At 40.3% G+C, this 16,776-nt stretch overlaps 1 protein-coding gene across 1 annotated transcript in view; it reads right to left on the bottom strand.

Annotated features, from left to right (window-relative positions):
- Positions 1–374: 374 nt before the first annotated feature.
- The window catches only part of TAGAP (T cell activation RhoGTPase activating protein), a 333,251-nt gene continuing 316,849 nt past the window's right edge, over positions 375–16,776 (bottom strand). Inside the window, exons 5-14 of the mRNA XM_075338236.1 lie at positions 10,940–10,981; positions 8,312–8,396; positions 8,175–8,228; positions 7,491–7,557; positions 6,612–6,772; positions 6,084–6,245; positions 5,599–5,708; positions 3,665–3,860; positions 2,682–2,796; positions 375–2,056 (exon numbers count right to left, since the gene is read on the bottom strand). Coding sequence (XP_075194351.1) covers positions 810–2,056; positions 2,682–2,796; positions 3,665–3,860; positions 5,599–5,708; positions 6,084–6,245; positions 6,612–6,772; positions 7,491–7,557; positions 8,175–8,228; positions 8,312–8,396; positions 10,940–10,981 — 2,239 coding nt within the window. The 3' untranslated portion in view covers positions 375–809. The remainder of the gene's footprint in view (positions 2,057–2,681; positions 2,797–3,664; positions 3,861–5,598; positions 5,709–6,083; positions 6,246–6,611; positions 6,773–7,490; positions 7,558–8,174; positions 8,229–8,311; positions 8,397–10,939; positions 10,982–16,776) is intronic.

Below are 16,776 nucleotides of genomic sequence, written 5' to 3'. Positions count from 1 at the left end.
CCATGGGGGTTGAGTCCTGCACTGGAGATAAAGGACGTGCAGTACCCTGTGATGACCTGAGTAGTCCAGGGACGTCACATATTGCCTCCTGCTTGAGTGATCAACATCATGCAGGGGAAGAAAGAAACAACCCCAGAGAAGAATCTCTGGTAACACCCCTTGAACTTATCATGAATTATAAAAGGAACTTTAGAAACTAATATCTCCATGATGGAGATGGGAAATTAAAAAAAAAAATCTCTGCATCCACTATTCCATGATGTGGCCGGTTCAAAATGCTAACACTGGGGAAAGGTACACTTCACGTGGAAGGTCCAAAGAGTTGCTGTATAATTTACCATTTCATTAAAACAACAAAAAAGGAAAATTCAGAAAACAGTAAAAAAAAAGTGCTTTAATGTAGTGTCAATACATCGAACCATAGTTTCATTTCTATCTAAAAAGGCACATTAAAATCTAATGTGTTATAGTGAATATGATAAAATGTAGAGTACTAGACAGGGACAAACAAACATATAAATATCATCATGAGAGTTTAACTTATATATTATACAAAAGTGAATGAAGCGACAAGACATTTATATCTTTCTAGCCGTATAGTTCTAAAATGAACACGTCATGTCCCACAGCTCTACTCACAAAACTGCAAAACAAGAAATCAGTAATTTTTTGAAGAATAAATTTCTGCTTCCAAACTAATTTCTAAACACAACAGGCAAAACTTCAAAACATGAAAATCACATGAAATTATGGGTTTTTTTTACAGTATGTGCTACCTTACAGTATTAAGAATGAATCCTTTTGACAGCCTAAACATAGGACTCCTTAGCATACTGTATCGGATCATAAATCTCAAAGACGGGCTGACTGCACCTTCGACTTATACTTTCATGCTTGTTCCTCAGTCTGGATTCTGACTTGGTTCTGACAATTCCTGATTTTATCCTCTCAGGCTGGAATTTTGGCTGAATTAGTTCCCCAGCAATCTCATTTCTTAGATCGAATACAGATTTGGGTCTATTGTCTTTATGAGACAGGTTCTCTATCTTGATGGAATCTGTTGAAGGCTCATTAGTAATGTCTGGTGTTACGCAGCCATTATTTGACACGCTGTCTCTCATGGTTTGGACAGTCATGCTATGACTGTAAGAGGTTACACTTCTATAGACAGCCTCTTCATACGATGGAGGCTTTCCAGGATTTTTTTGGTCTACCATTCTGAACACTTCATCTACAGATATTTTCCGAGCAGGAGATCTTTTCCTTATGACTTCTGGTTGTTGGAAAGTTGTCACCTGGGAGCCATTACAATCTGCTTGGCTACTATATCGAAAACTCTTGCTGAACCCATTTCGCTGTAGTCCACCAGCCTTATCGCCATCAGGGCCCCAGCTTTGTGTTTTGGTTACAATTTTTTTGTGGTTTACATAGCAAAAAGAATTTGAGTGTTTCTTTATTTCTCGGCCAGGCTTAAACATATCATTTATGACATTGCACTTTCCGGATAAAGATTTGTGCCTCAGTAAATCATTTTTCTTTTTGTGTAAGGGGGATACAAGTGGAGAGCTTGTAAAAACTGAGCAGTCTGAGCAAGAGCTCTCAAGGGAACAGTCTGAGCATAGAGTAACTAAAGAGTCATCGGTGATATTTGGGTCATAGTTGTTATCAATTGTCAGACCCCTTGGCATGTTCCTCCTATATAAAGCTCGATCACCGTATTTCTCAGGGGACAGCTTATCATCATTACAATGCAGGCGTTGTTTCCTGATGGTCACATCATCATGACTTCTAGTTAGCTTCTTTTCTGTCACCGACATATCATTATCTGAAGGATAAATGAAAGGTTCGGAGGATCTTCTGTCCATGCTGCTGATTTCATTTTTAAAGTGGGTTATAGGCAAAACTGAGAGAGGCATGTCATGGTGTATTGTGGCCTCCTTATTTTCACTTTTGCTGTGTCTTTGTGGTCCACAGTAGTATTGAGTGAAAGTGCTAGCTTGACACTCATGATCTGGGTCGGTGCTGTCATAGGCTGAGTCATTCTGAAGAGACAATTCTGCAAAAAAAGACAAAATGCGTTTTATATATGCACAGAATTGCTTAGGCATCATTCAAATGTCAGTTTTCCTACACGTGCTTCATCTGTGTGGATAGCACTCATACCTATGGGGCTGTTCACATGTCTGTGTATTTTTGTGCACCAAGTGGTCTGCTAAAAAATCACAGACATATCCAATTTTGATCCAAATCATGGATCAAACCGGCCAATGGAAATCTATGGGACTCTGAAAAAAAAATTGGATGCCCTCCATGTAAGGTCCATTTCTCACAGACTGATAGGAAAAGCCGGTGATATCACCATCAATTTTTTGACTGATCAAACTCTGATGCTAAAAAATGACACACTGTCCAAACTATGATGACAGTCTGATCAAAAACACTGATGAAACTCAGATCATTTTTTTGCATATGAGAATGTCTTCTGAATAATGAATATTAACTAGAGATAAGCAAGAAAAGATTTGCACTACCATGATTTCACGGAGGCCGGGGTACGATCATGCAAGTGCCAGCTGAGGATGTTACAGTACCGAATGTATGACAGACCAGGATAAGGCAAATCTTTTTGCTCAACTCTACACATTACACAAGCATAATTTTAGTTTGCCATATTTACCCACCTTGACTATGAATGTTTTCTAGGGAATCCTCATCAAAAGTGCTTAATAACTGGGATATGTTTTCACCAAACACTTCAAAGCAGTGATCTATGAAGAACTCAACCAGAGATGTGACCTATGAAAATAAAGAAGTAGGCTTAGAGGGTGTCAAAACAGAGACATAAGTTGTTAGGGATTAAAACTGCCCTTATGGTGTTTGATGTTCAGCACCAGCAGCAGTACAGCCACTTGTACTCATAGCCTAAGGGGAAAATTAACTAAAATAAGCAATAAAGTAGTTGCCATTGGACAAATTAAAGCACTACTGCAACTTGGTTGTTTTTCAGCACTGGAGTGGTGCTTTAAATCTAAGTACCCTGGCCCAAGTCTTATACACTCCCCTCCAGCATTTTTATCTTTTTTTTGGTCCCATGGCACCATCTTGTAACCACAACTTCTGACTGGCTGGAAGTCAGAAGCTATATCACAAGCTCTCAATGTAAGTCTATGTGATCCAGAACAAGGCTCTCATAGACTTGTATTAAAGAATTACCACCAGTGTGCTCTATGAAACACTGGAGCAGCCGGTATGTCACAGATTGCCGGAGAGCGACCGGAGCAGCGGTGAAAACAGATGAAGAAGCAGGAGGATGTGTATAAGACTGGGGGCAGGAGACTTAAAACACCACTCCAGCAGTGAAATATACACAAAGCTAGAGTGGTGCTTTAAAAAACAGGAAAGAGCAAGGGGGGAGAGTTATATAGCTATCCCAGTTATCACCAGTAATCCTGATTTAGGATTGATAGCAGCTAAAGTTGCAAATTGAAATGCAAAAAATGCATTTTTTGTTAATTTTATTGATTTTGTGATGTAGGGGCAGTCAGGTTACCAAAATTATGAAGTCTCTATCACAGCTCATGCAGAACCATGCAGTGTGCCTCTCCTTTTCTGCAATACTATGATGTAGACATATATTGTAATACCACATCATTTGTTCTTTTACCTTCTCATTTAGCTCCATCTGAGTTTCCAGGGTAAGGTTCTTATCAACCTGAGGGATAAGAATGGTTGGCGCAATGCAGACAGCTAGGTTTCTGGAGTCCATCTTGTTTATGTCTGAAGCTTTACTAATATGATGGAGAACACAGATCAAGTGTCGTAGCAAAAGAAGATTTGGTTTTGGTAATTTCTCTGCAGCCCTGCAAAAAAGAGAAACAGAAAGAGGTCAGGATTTTGTGCAATCTTAGTTCAGCCATTCTGAAAACTTCCATCCTAAACATGAAACTAAAGAAACTTCCTTACGAAAGAGGAACTAGAATTGAACATTTTTTATCAAAAACTCCCATTCACTCGAAGACTGTCTGGTATTCCCGGCGTGGGCTAGCTGAAGCAACAGTAAAGGCCATAGGGCAGGGTTCACATCACATTTTTGGTCCCTGTTTGTTCTATACTATGCAATAAGCTCACATGGAAACAACAATGTATATTTCAGAATTTGACTTATGTCACTGTATGGAATCCATTAGCGGTGTAACATATACTGGGAGCTTTTCAGAGTTTGTAAGTTCAAGACCAAAGCAGGTAACCAAAAAGTAACAGCAATATGTCTGGAACTGTGAAACTCATGTATAAGTAGAAATTTTTTATAAATATATTAAATATATAGTCAACACTCAAATTCCAATTCACAATGGCCTTCACTTGGCAACCCCAACCACAATCAATCTATACTGCCCTACTGCCAATCTCCTTCAGATGTAATTTGAAGGAAGATTCAGCATTAAATATATACAGTATTTAATTGGTATTATATGCATGATTGATTTGTAAATAGGTAGTAACATATCAGAGACCCCCAACACAGATTACAGAGAGCCTTTTTCTAAAGAGCTACTGTATGTAGTCTACAATAAGTGCTACACTGGTATCCCATCCTGGCCGGAGCAGATTGGTCATTTGGCTTACAAGCTACTACTCCAATGAACGAAATTGTAAATCCAATCCGCTTAACTCATTAAATGACACCACTATACCTCTTAAGTGTTATAAAGAGGGAGGGTGCACCATGTGTAAGTGCATTGGCGCCCCTTGGCACAACTATAAGGTGCCTATAGGTTGCCATAACAGCCAGGGCCCTTAAACGCTATCAGATTTGCCAATAATATTAGCATTTCGGTCTGTCATAATCTACTGCAGTAAAGCAGTTCCATTATAGAAGCTAAGAAATGATTTCATGGTCAAGTTCCAAAAAAAGAAACCGCAAAAAAAGATTTTATTAAAAAAAAAAAGTTTATTGTATAAAATTATCCCTGGTCCCTATGGCGGTGGTGCCACAATGGACATTTACCATATAATCACAAAACTCAGACACCCAGCAATTTATAGAATGAGGATACAGAGGTAGAGAACTCCCAAACTCTGGAACTGTGGCTTTGCAATGAATGAACCAGCGGTCAACCGTGAGCCTTGTTGGCCTATTCAATGTCTAACTTTGTTACAGAAAATGCCTCTTTTATTAAATTTGTGATTGTGGACAGGGTTTGGGGTTTCCAGAAGCTTTCAGCTAAATAATCCATTGCAATTTTTTAAAACGTTACAACCGTTTTGTGCAAATGGATTACAGCCTGTCCCCCAACCCACCACTACAGGATCGATTTTAGGTACATCTGAAATTTTTTTCAAAAATATTGCCACATGTAGTGGGACATTTGACTTTTTCTACTAAAAAGTTGCAAAAAGTGTTGAAGATAAAAATAAACATTCTATTTTTGCTGAAAATTCATGAAACCAAGTACACCAAAAAAACATAAAATACCAAAAATAAGACAAAAAAAAGAGAGTGACTAGAAAAAGCTAATGATGAGTAAGGCCCTATGTGTTGCTCCGATATTGTAAGCATATATTGTGGCAAAGAAAGAAGATTACACTCATGCTCACCATTTCAACTCCTCAATTTTTTCATCCAAACTCAGCTTCTCCAATGCACACATCCATGTATTGTACAGTTCTGAGGACAGGAGCTGGTTGGGGATGCCTCTTAAGAAATCCTGATATTAAGAGAATATTATTTTAGTTATAAAATTAATATTTAAACAGGCAAATATATTTATCATGGACAAAGTAGGACACTGAAATACTTGACGTTTACGTGTGGAAGTTCTTTATGGTAAGGGCATGAAATGCGGAATGTACTGGGTACAAGGTTGGGGTGCCAGCAAGCCACTCTTCTTTGGCCAGAGTGTTTAGATACTTTGCTATAGTAGGGAACTAAATATTTCCTCAAGAATAGGGAAAGGCCAGTTATGGCCCATCTCGCTAATGGACAATCATCCTAACAATTTGACGTTTCCACAGGCAACATTACCAATAATTTTAAGCTTTACAAAGGAAAAAATGGTAACAGGCAGACTAGTCTTGTTTACCTTGAACACAACTGCCAGTAAGTGCACAGATTTGTTTTTCAAGTCCAATTCTCTTCCATAGTTCAGGTTGTCTTTGAGTTCCTTGCGAGCTCTTTCATTGGCTGCTTTGCGAAAAATGCCCTCAGTCTGTGGACCTTCTACTCTCAGGATAGTTAATATGTCCTAAAGGGAAATCACAAAAAAGGTATTGATTTGCATATCAAGACTATGGTCTAATTGCCCAAATCAGTAATTTGTCTTCTATAACCCTGGGTTCTCAACCCGTAGTACATATATGGGTATTGTACGTTTCTGTGCTTGTGGTATACTCTGCACCTCGGGGGCACTATGGTTAAACAACTGGGGTGCTTGACTCAGGAACATTAAGAAACACCTTTCCAAATGTCATCAGGCATTCTATTTCTTTTATGGTGTAGTTATGTATAGATATTCTTGATCAAGACATCAATTACCAGTCCCAGCATTACCAGTCTCAATTTATAAAGAAGAGTCATTCTATCTTATACAACCGCTTTACATTTTACTTACAAGTATTGCTTTAGGAAGGTTGTCCTCCTCGCAGATAATAGACAAGGGCTGGTCGAATAGAGTTGTGTTCAGTTCGGGTGGACTCGAAGACTCTGAGAGTGTAGAACTGCGTCTGAATGTGAAGGGCCAGGAGATGACGGCTTTTCGTTTCTTGTTGCTTTCTGGACAGTCCAAGAAAGAAGAGACACAGATGAAACTACAGAAGAAATATTCTTAAACTTATTATATCAGGAAATACTATTATATGGTTTACCTAATCTGACAGTGTGCCAATCAATATGACCTTTCATCTTTAAAGGGGTTGTCCACTACTAGGACAAATCCTGCTGATTCCACATGTTTCCACCTAGTAAAATAATAATGCCTATAGTCACCTCCGGTGGTGGCGCCCTTTCAGCAGTGTCTGTGTTCATGTTCCCAAAGCTCAGGTGACGTTGTGACGTCATGCGAGCCCCAGGTCCAATCTGCGCAGACTTCTCTCTTTAGACCAAAGAAGTTAATCGACAGGAAGACAGCGCATCTGCATTGCTCACTTCCTGTTGATTAACTTGTTTGGTCTAAAGGCAGGGAGACAGAAGCCAGCGTGATTGGCCGTGGGGGTCACGTTATTTCACAATGTCCTGTGAGCCCCGGGAAAGTGAGCCATGATACCGCTGGAAGGAAGGTACAGGAAGTGAATATAAGCTTTATTATTATACCTGGGGGAAAAATGTGGAATCAGAAGGGGTTGCCCTAATAGTGCACAACCCCTTTAACTGCTTTTTTCACATAACCTTTCTTTTACATATGTATAGTTAATTGTAAAGTTTTTGGATTGTTGTACTAAATGGTTGAATTATATTCAGCCTAAATTAATATTGCAAGAGCTATAGTACTCACCAATGACATGGCAGATGCCCTCCTCACTCATCATGTCTGCCAATAACTGGAATTTCTTGACATCGGACTGGGAATGAGAATGAAGAAACTATAAGATAATTGTACATACTGTTCAGATACCGGGTGCTCGGTAATTCTAATGAGCAGCTGGAGGCTCGGATGGGCGAGACTTGAGCACCCAAGTATAAAGGAAGTCAATGGGGGACTTAAGAAGATTTCTTGGAAAAATGCATGAGCTCCCCATTGACTTCCATTATACTTGTGTAATAGAGTCGCACCCATCTGAGTGTCCGTTAGGAGTACCGAGCATGGTAGTGCTCGCTCATCACTAATTATTATACAATAGATGACCTTTATTTGTATGTGAGGGAAATACTCCTTACATTTTAGTATTGTGATAAATGGCTAATCTAGTAATTCAGGACTGTTGAATGCAGTGCCTAGCACTGAATGGACAATCTTGTACATAATTTATAATCCTAATCTCGCCCTCCAGCTGTCCATATAATCTGCGGTGCCACCCCACTGTTCTTGGCCGTTGGCTGTCTTTCTAGCCCACTTCTGTACAGAGTATGTACTAATGAAAAGTTGCCGCCGCTCCAGCTTTGCCTTTTTTAAGAGGAAGTATTAATGGTCGCTTCCTCCATTCACAACACACATGCATAACAGACGTCAATGACTCACCTCTGTGTGACTTTCAATTAGGGTATCCATGTTGTTGGCAACAAGAGCCTTAGACTGTAATGGAAATAAAATGGGGTTATGGAAGGATGGTGTTTGGGTCCATACATGTCAGATATAGCAGGAGGACAGATACTCACAGCACTGCAGCCTGTTAGAACCTTCATTAGTAATCCTGCCCCTGGGGCGCTCGTGCCCTCGATGCCACCAACTTCTCTTATCTGCCTGTAAGCACAAATCCTGTGGTTAGAGTCACTGATCAGTGGAGGAGACGGTTAACCTACGCTTTTACATTAGATGTAAAACATTCACATAGTAAAAATATTTACTGTGTATTGTGAAAAAAAAGGAAAGAGCAAACACTATCCTACCCATGTGGTAAATGAGTCTTATATATGAAATATATGGTATGATGTATTCCATGAAAGCGCCTCATCTCCTGCCACCTGGTGGTCATAGGTGGTACTTAATGTGTGCAGTTTTATGAAAGAAGTTAATTCTCTCATATAGTTCAGAACCTTTGTCTTGAAAAAAAAAAGCAGTGTCAGACATAAGTTCTATCTGTGATTTTCACCTACGATAGTCTACGAGACTGTTCACATATCTGCTTTTTTTGTTGGACTGAGTGGATCCATGCCCACTATTGATTTCAATGTTGGATCAATATCAGCAATGCAAGTCTATGTGTCCGTGAATAAATCAGACAGCGCTCGGATGCCATCTGTGTGCTGTCCGTTTCTTGTGGACTGTTTGATAGGAGGAGTTGGGCAAACATTATTTCCATTGTATAAAATCTGACCAAACTTGGATGACAATGATGAAGATCTGATGAAACCATGAACAAAATCACTGATGAAACTGAGTCTGTTTTACTCATGAGTGAAAAACCCCTGAAGTCTGAATGAGCCCCAAGAGTAACTGGGATCAGAGACAAAACATTGCCTAAGGGTTATCAGCTGGGTCATTACACACGATGGTGCACCCTGGATTGTCTATAAAGCACAGTTATGCTGCGGGTTACATACACGTAGATACCTTTGTTCATTTTTCCAAGCGGTTTCTGTGATTCATTAGCAATTCATTGTGAACAATACAACTTATCGACAACATGTCAGAACGCAGCAGTCCAGCAGGTTGTCAGAGTGATGTGTCCTGTGGCCGATACCTGGTGCCGGGGGAGTCAACCACTTGTTACGGAGATCCTGCTGGAGCGCTGCTGTCATCTAGCACGCTGTCTACTACACTCAGTAGTATTAGTCATTATTTCAGCTTTGCTGCTCCCAGTTTTTTTACTATTTTCGTACAAAGTATTAACTTTATAGTGTCATAATGTAAAAAAAAAAAAGAAAAGGAAACATGTTTTCTACAACGTGTCGCTTGAATAGCTGCATCTGAACAGAGCTGTTATGAATTATTTCAACCACAAGGCAACTCCCATGGTGACAGCCACAATCAGCATAACAGATCAAAAAACAAAGTTTGGCGCGTCAGACTGGGCACAGCTGCTTATCAGAGAAGAGGACGCATGCAACCATAACATCGGTGCACGCAGATCTATACAGTCATAGATATAGAACGCTCATCAGAAACAAATCACATATGTACCAGCAATTCTATACATTACAATCAGGAATCATTATGCCTAAGACCAACCATAACATCGGTGCACGCAGATCTATACAGTCATAGACTAAGTGATACAGAGGATATAGAACGCTCATCAGAAACAAATCACATATGTACCAGCAATTCTATACATTACAATCAGGAATCATTACGGCTAATCATAGCTGCAATATACAGGTCTAAATGAAGCCACATAGACTGATACATGTCATATATTCTGGACACTGAATGTGAACAATGAACACATTATACTGTACACAGCAACACTATTTCTCTTCAAGTCACATATACGTTATACATAATCCACAGCAGACACTGTTATAGTCTAAATAATTTGGATCTAATCCACAGCAGATACTGTAATATTTTTACTAATGGGGATCTAATCCACAGCAGATACTGTTAGAATCTTACTAATGGGGATCTAATCCACAGCAGATACTGTTAGAATCTTACTAATGGGGATCTAATCCACAGCAGATACTATTAGAATCTTACAAATTTGAATCCAATCCAAAGCAAATATTGTTCTATTTTGATTAACGTGAAGCTAATTCAAAGAAGATACGGTTACCAATATGCATGTAACCCACAGCAGATTCTGTTTTGTTCTTACTAATGTGGATCTAATTCAAAGCAGATACTGATATATTCTTATTAATGTAAATCTAATAAAAAGCAGATACGGGTTATATTCTTACTAATGTGGATAAGTATGATATATAGAAGGTGGAAATATTTAGGAATAAGGTGCTAGTAATATGACTAGATGTATGTTACCTATAAAGAGATAATTTAACTTTCACGCAGAGAGCACCATGGAGTATGGGAGTGTTATGTAAACAATTTATATATATATATATACACGTACGTACGTACATACATACATACATACATAATATATATATATGTGTGTATATATATATATATATATATATATATATATTATACACTATATTATGTATATTATACTAAATTATAATAAAAAACAAAACAATCACTAATATAAAAGACACTTGTCTACTTTGAAATCTGTTTTTTTGACCGAGCTTTTGACTTTGATGCTGTAAATCTTTGCTATGCTGATTTATCTATTTGCCCACAGCACTTCCATATTTCCATGCATTATCTATTCCACTTACCACACAAGTGTATCCAGCCAGAGTTCCTTCACTTCACAGGAGCTGTAACAAAGAGGAGACAAGGCTCATGACCATCCTGCGCCAAGATGCCGTGTGTGCACTACTAATGTGTTCTCCACGCTTTCCTATTTTGTGTGGGGTTAGGGTGGAAATTCACAAGAGTCACGGAGACAGGAAGGAGCATCATCATGGGTCGCTCTGAAAAGTCACTGTTTTACAAAACACGCCTGTTTCCTCTTGTCTCAAACAGGGCACTACTGCTGGAAGGTAATTCTACTAATGGAAACCATGAGCGTACACAGGTAGAAGCACCCATGACATCACAGCCTGGGCTCAGCTACCACAATAAGGCCCTGTGTGCACCCACAGCATTGTATCCTATTGTGACAATCTTCTTTATAAGCATTATTAGCATTAGACTTGAGAAATTAAATATATTCTGCAATGCTTATAGCGTCAGTGGGAGTAAAAATGTCATAACTAAAATCACAAATGACAAACAATCTATTAAAGGGGGTTTTCTAATGTGATTAATTAACGTAAGAGCTAAATGGGTTTTTATTGACTAAATTTCATATTTTTACCCAAAATTTATTCTAAGAAGCTGAAACTGAAGGAATATGTCCATATTTTGGGGACTTGTTTGGATACTTGAGCCAGAAGAACTAAAGAGTAAGGCGGCTTTCACAATGCATTTTGACCTACTTTCACTGGTCCCATCGGGGCATCCGTCTGAACCTCCCCTCCCCCGCTCCCGCAAAATGTGTTTCAGACACATACGCCGACGGGGCCATTGACGATAATGGAGCAGGCGGAGTCAGCGGGTGCTCTGTCTTGCACCATTTTTAGGCGTATACGCTTTCTGCAGGCCGACACCCGAACATAGTAGACTACGTCTGGGTGTCCGCCTGCAGAAAACGTATATGCCCAAAAATGGTGCAAGACAGAGCACCCGCTGACTCCGCCTGCTCCATTATAGTCAGTGGACCCATTGGTGTATGCGTCCAAAACACGTTTTGCAGGGGGGGAGGGGAAGTTCAGACAGATGCCTCGACAGGACCAGTGAACATAGGTAAAACCGCAATGAGCCTAACCGGGACTTTCCCTACCTCTTGCTAAAAATAAGCTTCTCTGAGAACTGAATCCTGTAAAAGCTCTCACCATTTAGTAACAAATGGAATAGGAGAAGCCAAAATTTGCCCCATCTCACTAGGGGCCCTATTGCAGCCATATGGTCTATAGGCGTTTTATATGCACTCATGCAGCAATACACCCAAAATCGTGAAGCTTGGTATACAAAAAAGATATTCAGATTTCAGCAAATAAAGCATATTGACGGTATAATGCAAAGTTACACAACTTTCTAATACTTTGTGTATTTGTCATTATTAACCACTTCCCACCGCAGCCAATTTTCATGTTGTTCTCCTCTTCCAGGAGTCATAACTTTGTCCTTTTTCCATTGACATAGCTTTATGATTGCTTTTTTTCTGTTGGACGAGGTGTAGTTTTCAATTACAATACCAATTTTAAAAAAGGAAACAAAATAAGTTTTTAGATGTTTTTACGGCATGCAGTGTGCAGTAAACATCTACAAAAAATAGTTGACATCATGAAGACTTAAAATTTGCGCTCCATATAAATTTCCACCCTGATTTTTTGAGGAGAGTATGGTTGGTAATTATTAATATCTAATCTAATTTGCAGCTACTACAGATATATATGGCAAATCTGCAGAGTATCCTCCATGTGATAAAAAGCCAAATGACTCACATGGCCAGGAAACCCTTCAACCTCTGGAAATAAACAATGGAGGCTTCTATTTAATAATAGCAAGAAGACATCATGAAGACCATAATGAAGAATACTACAACATTTTAAAGCTTTATCCAAACCAGAAAACCCCATAATATGAAATAGATTACCAAGTGACAGCACTATTGATTCACAGTATAATGCGGTGGCTCAGTGGTTAGCACAGCAGCCTGGCAGCGCTGGGATCCTGGGTTCAATTCCCACCAAGGACAACATCTGCAAGGAGTTTGTATGTTCTCCCCGTGTTTGCGTGGGTTTCCTCTGGGGTCTCTGGTTTCCTCCCACACTTCAAAAAAAACATACTGATAGGGACTCTAGATTGTGAGCCCCAATGGGGACAGTGTGACCAATGTATGTAAAGCGCTGTGGAATCAATAGCACTATATAAATGAATAAATTATTATAGGTCTACTACATCTTAAAGGAGTTGTCCACTACTCCTACATTGATGGCCTATCCTAAGGCGGGCTTTGCACGCTGTGACATCGGTAACAATGTGTTACCGACGCTGCAGTGATAGTCCCCGCCCCGTCGCAGGTGTGATATCTTGTGATTGCTGCCGTAGCGAACATTATCGTTACGCCAGCTTCACATGCACTTACCTGCCCTGCGACGTCGCTCTGGCCGGCGAACCACCTCCTTACTAAGGGGGAGGGTCATAGCGACGTCACACGGCATGCAGCCAATAGAAGCTGAGGGGTGGAGATGAGTGGGACGTAAACATCCTGCCCACCTCCTTCCTTCCGCATAGCCGGCCGGGACACAGGTAGGAGATGTTCCTCACTCCAGCGGCTTCACACACAGCAATGTGTGCTGCCTGCTGGAACGAGGAACAACATCGTACCGTCGCAGCAGTGGCATAATGGAAATGTCGGACCCTACACCGATCATACGATAATGACGCTTCTGCGCTCATTAATCGTATGTAAAAGGCTTTACACACTACGATGTCGACAGTGACGCCGGATGTGCGTCACTTTCGATTTGACCCCACCGATATCGCACCTGCGATGTCGTAGTTTGCAAAGCCCGCGTGAACCCTGTGGTTGGAGACTGTCTGTTAATCTAAAGATTCAGGATTAGTTGTAAATCAGCAGAGAGGAATGTCAATAAAACCATTCTTATGACACTGAACAGATCATTGTTATTAAAGGGAATCTGTCATCAGGTTTTTCTTCCACATCTGAGAGCGGCATGATTGACCTTGGGGCCAAGACCTTGTTGCTAGTTATATATGTAGTGCCCCTGAAGCCATCAGGGAGCTACAAGGTTCTGCATCCTCACTAGGATGCAGGACCTACCCCCTAGGACCCTGGAAGATAAGTGCCGGTCACACACAGAAACTCCAGGTAATCCCAGTTTTCCCCAACAATCCCCCATACAATGGTACAGGGCTAGGGTCAGACCAATGGATGGTTGCCTAGAGGTGGAGCCAGTCAAGTCCACTAGTTGATCAGGTGGGAGGGGCGTACTGAGGACAGAGAGTCGGACAGTGAAGGAGAACAGGAGGAGACGCACTGACAAAGAGTTAACAGTAACCTGGTGCCCAGGAGGGTAGTTGCCGGTGGAGTATGGTGGAGTACTCCTGGAACTACGTACCGACGGGGTACAGGACTCAGACAGGCAGAAGCTCCAGGCAGGCCTGTTAACACCTGCACAGCGAGGGGACCATCAAGGACCTCGCTGACCCTAAAAATCTAAGACTCAGTAGCAAAGGGACAACCAGGGACAGGACCAGAGACTCCAACCACAGGTTACATGGAGAGGTTTGCGGGGAGGGAAGGAAACACCATACCTGTCAGACGACGGCCGTTTCGCACTTAACTCAGTGGTTCAGCTGAAGACCAGCTGAAGCACTGAGTTAAGTACGAAACGGCTGTCGTCTGATGGGTATGGTGTGTCCTTCCCTCCCCGCTAACCTCTCCATGTAACCTCCACCAAAAATAAAGTTTTCCTGCACAGCACTGGTGAGTGCCTTCAATCCTTCCAGTTTCTCACATTTCATGCGTTTTTTTGTCTCTGAATGAGCACGCCGGTATGTTAAGGATCTGCCTGAATTTTTATGCAACTATCAGTGGCAGCACATAAGATTTTCTGCGAGCGAAGGAAAAAAAGCGTTATTTAGTGAACAGTGCCCAAAGTTCCTTTTTATTGTTTGAATGTCAATTCCTTGTGTTCTTTAGCCCAAACAAGTCTCTTCTGCTTGTTTCCTGTCCTTAGCAGTGGTTTCCTAGCAGCTATTTTACCATGAAGGCCTGCTGCACAAAGTCTCCTCTTAACAGTTGTTCTAGAGATGTGTCTGCTGCTAGAACTCTGTGTGGAATTGAGCTGGTCTCTAATCTGAGTTGCTGTTAACCTGTGATTTCTGAGGCTGGTGACTTGGATAAACTTATCCTCCGCAGCAGAGGTGACTCTTGGTCTTCCTTTCCTGGGGTGGTCCTCATGTAAGCCAGTTTCTTTGTAGCAGTTTGATGTTTTTTGCCACTGCACTTGGGGACACTTTCAAAGTTTTCCCAATTTTTCGGACTGACTGACCTTCATTTCTTAAAGTAATGATGGCCACTTGTTTTTCTTTGCTTATCTGCTTTTTTCTTGTCATAATACAAATTCTAACAGCTATTCAGTAGGACTATTAGCGGTGTATCCACCAGACTTCTGCACAACACAACTGATGGTCTCAACCCCATATATAATGCAAGAAATCCCACTTATTAAACCTGACAGGGCACACCTGTGAAGTGAAAACCATATCTGGTGACTACCTCTTGAAGCTCATCAAGAGAATGCCAAGAGTGTGCAAAGCAGTAATCAAATCAAAAGGTGGCTACTTTGAAGAACCTAGAATATAAGACATATTTTCAGTTGTTTCACACTTTTTGTTAAGTTTTTTATTCCACATGTGTTAATTCATAGTTTTGATGCCTTCAATGTGAATCTACAATTTTCAGAGTCATGAAAATAAAGAAAACTCTGTGAATGAGAAGGTGTGTCCAAAGTTTTGGTCTGCACTGTATATATATATATATATATATATATATATATATATATATATATACATATATATATAGCTACATGGAGAGGAAACAGTTACATGTAATATACTGTATAAAGTGAAGTTTCTTGTTAGATGATTTTTTGCTTGCGAGATAATATTATGAAATATACGTAACCGTTGGTTAGAAGGAAGATGACACAATATGTCTTTAAAGTTAATCAGACGAGGAGAAGTTGTGAATATACTGTATATATGGATTATACATAATATGCCTTTGAATGATTCATTGTACAGTTGGTCCAATTCTAATAAGCATGTGAGGACATGTGATAAAAGTCATTCTTAAATAACGTGACCGTTGGATTTCCACATAGTGGTTACCTACAGGCTCGGAGTAATAGCATACTACCACTGCTTTTCAATCGGCAGGCTGACTACACATACGATGCCCACAGAAAGATCAATAATCTTTCTGTGTACATAATTGGTGATTTTCCTCGGCAGCACAGGTCTTGGCCAATGTGCTGCCGAGAATGAGGATTTTTTTTAAACCATCCAAAAGATCATCCCACCTAATGAAATGAGTGTTTTGCTTGTTTGTTGGTTGATTGTCAGCCTGTTTACACTGCATGATTATCGGGAAATAAAAGGTATTCTAGGAATGCTAGTAGTGTAAATCTACCCGTAGATGCTAGAGACATTAGTATGATAATAACTTCTAAAAAAGTTTAATGAAAAGACAAAATTAAATGTTAAAAAAGAAGTAAGAAAAAGTTTTGCAATTTTCACACTGGTCTTTAAGCCTAATTTATTACTTTTGCTTCGTATTGGGCACATGGACAATAGCAGCAATAGCCTGACTCCAACCCTATTTGTTTGTACTGAACTCCTACACAGGGCATGTTCTCGGCAAATGTCATGTGAAGTGAGGGGGGAGAATGTGAACTGTAAGATCACCTGCTGTGAAAGGTGGATCCTGTGTAATCTTCTATGGATAGCGATCTTAATGCCTCCACACACAATAGAT

Source organism: Anomaloglossus baeobatrachus, chromosome 3 (assembly GCF_048569485.1).
Source record: "Anomaloglossus baeobatrachus isolate aAnoBae1 chromosome 3, aAnoBae1.hap1, whole genome shotgun sequence".
Classification (NCBI taxonomy): Eukaryota; Metazoa; Chordata; class Amphibia; order Anura; family Aromobatidae; genus Anomaloglossus; species Anomaloglossus baeobatrachus.
Note: the sequence above shows the minus strand (reverse complement) of the source record. Positions and strands in the feature narration are given on the sequence as shown.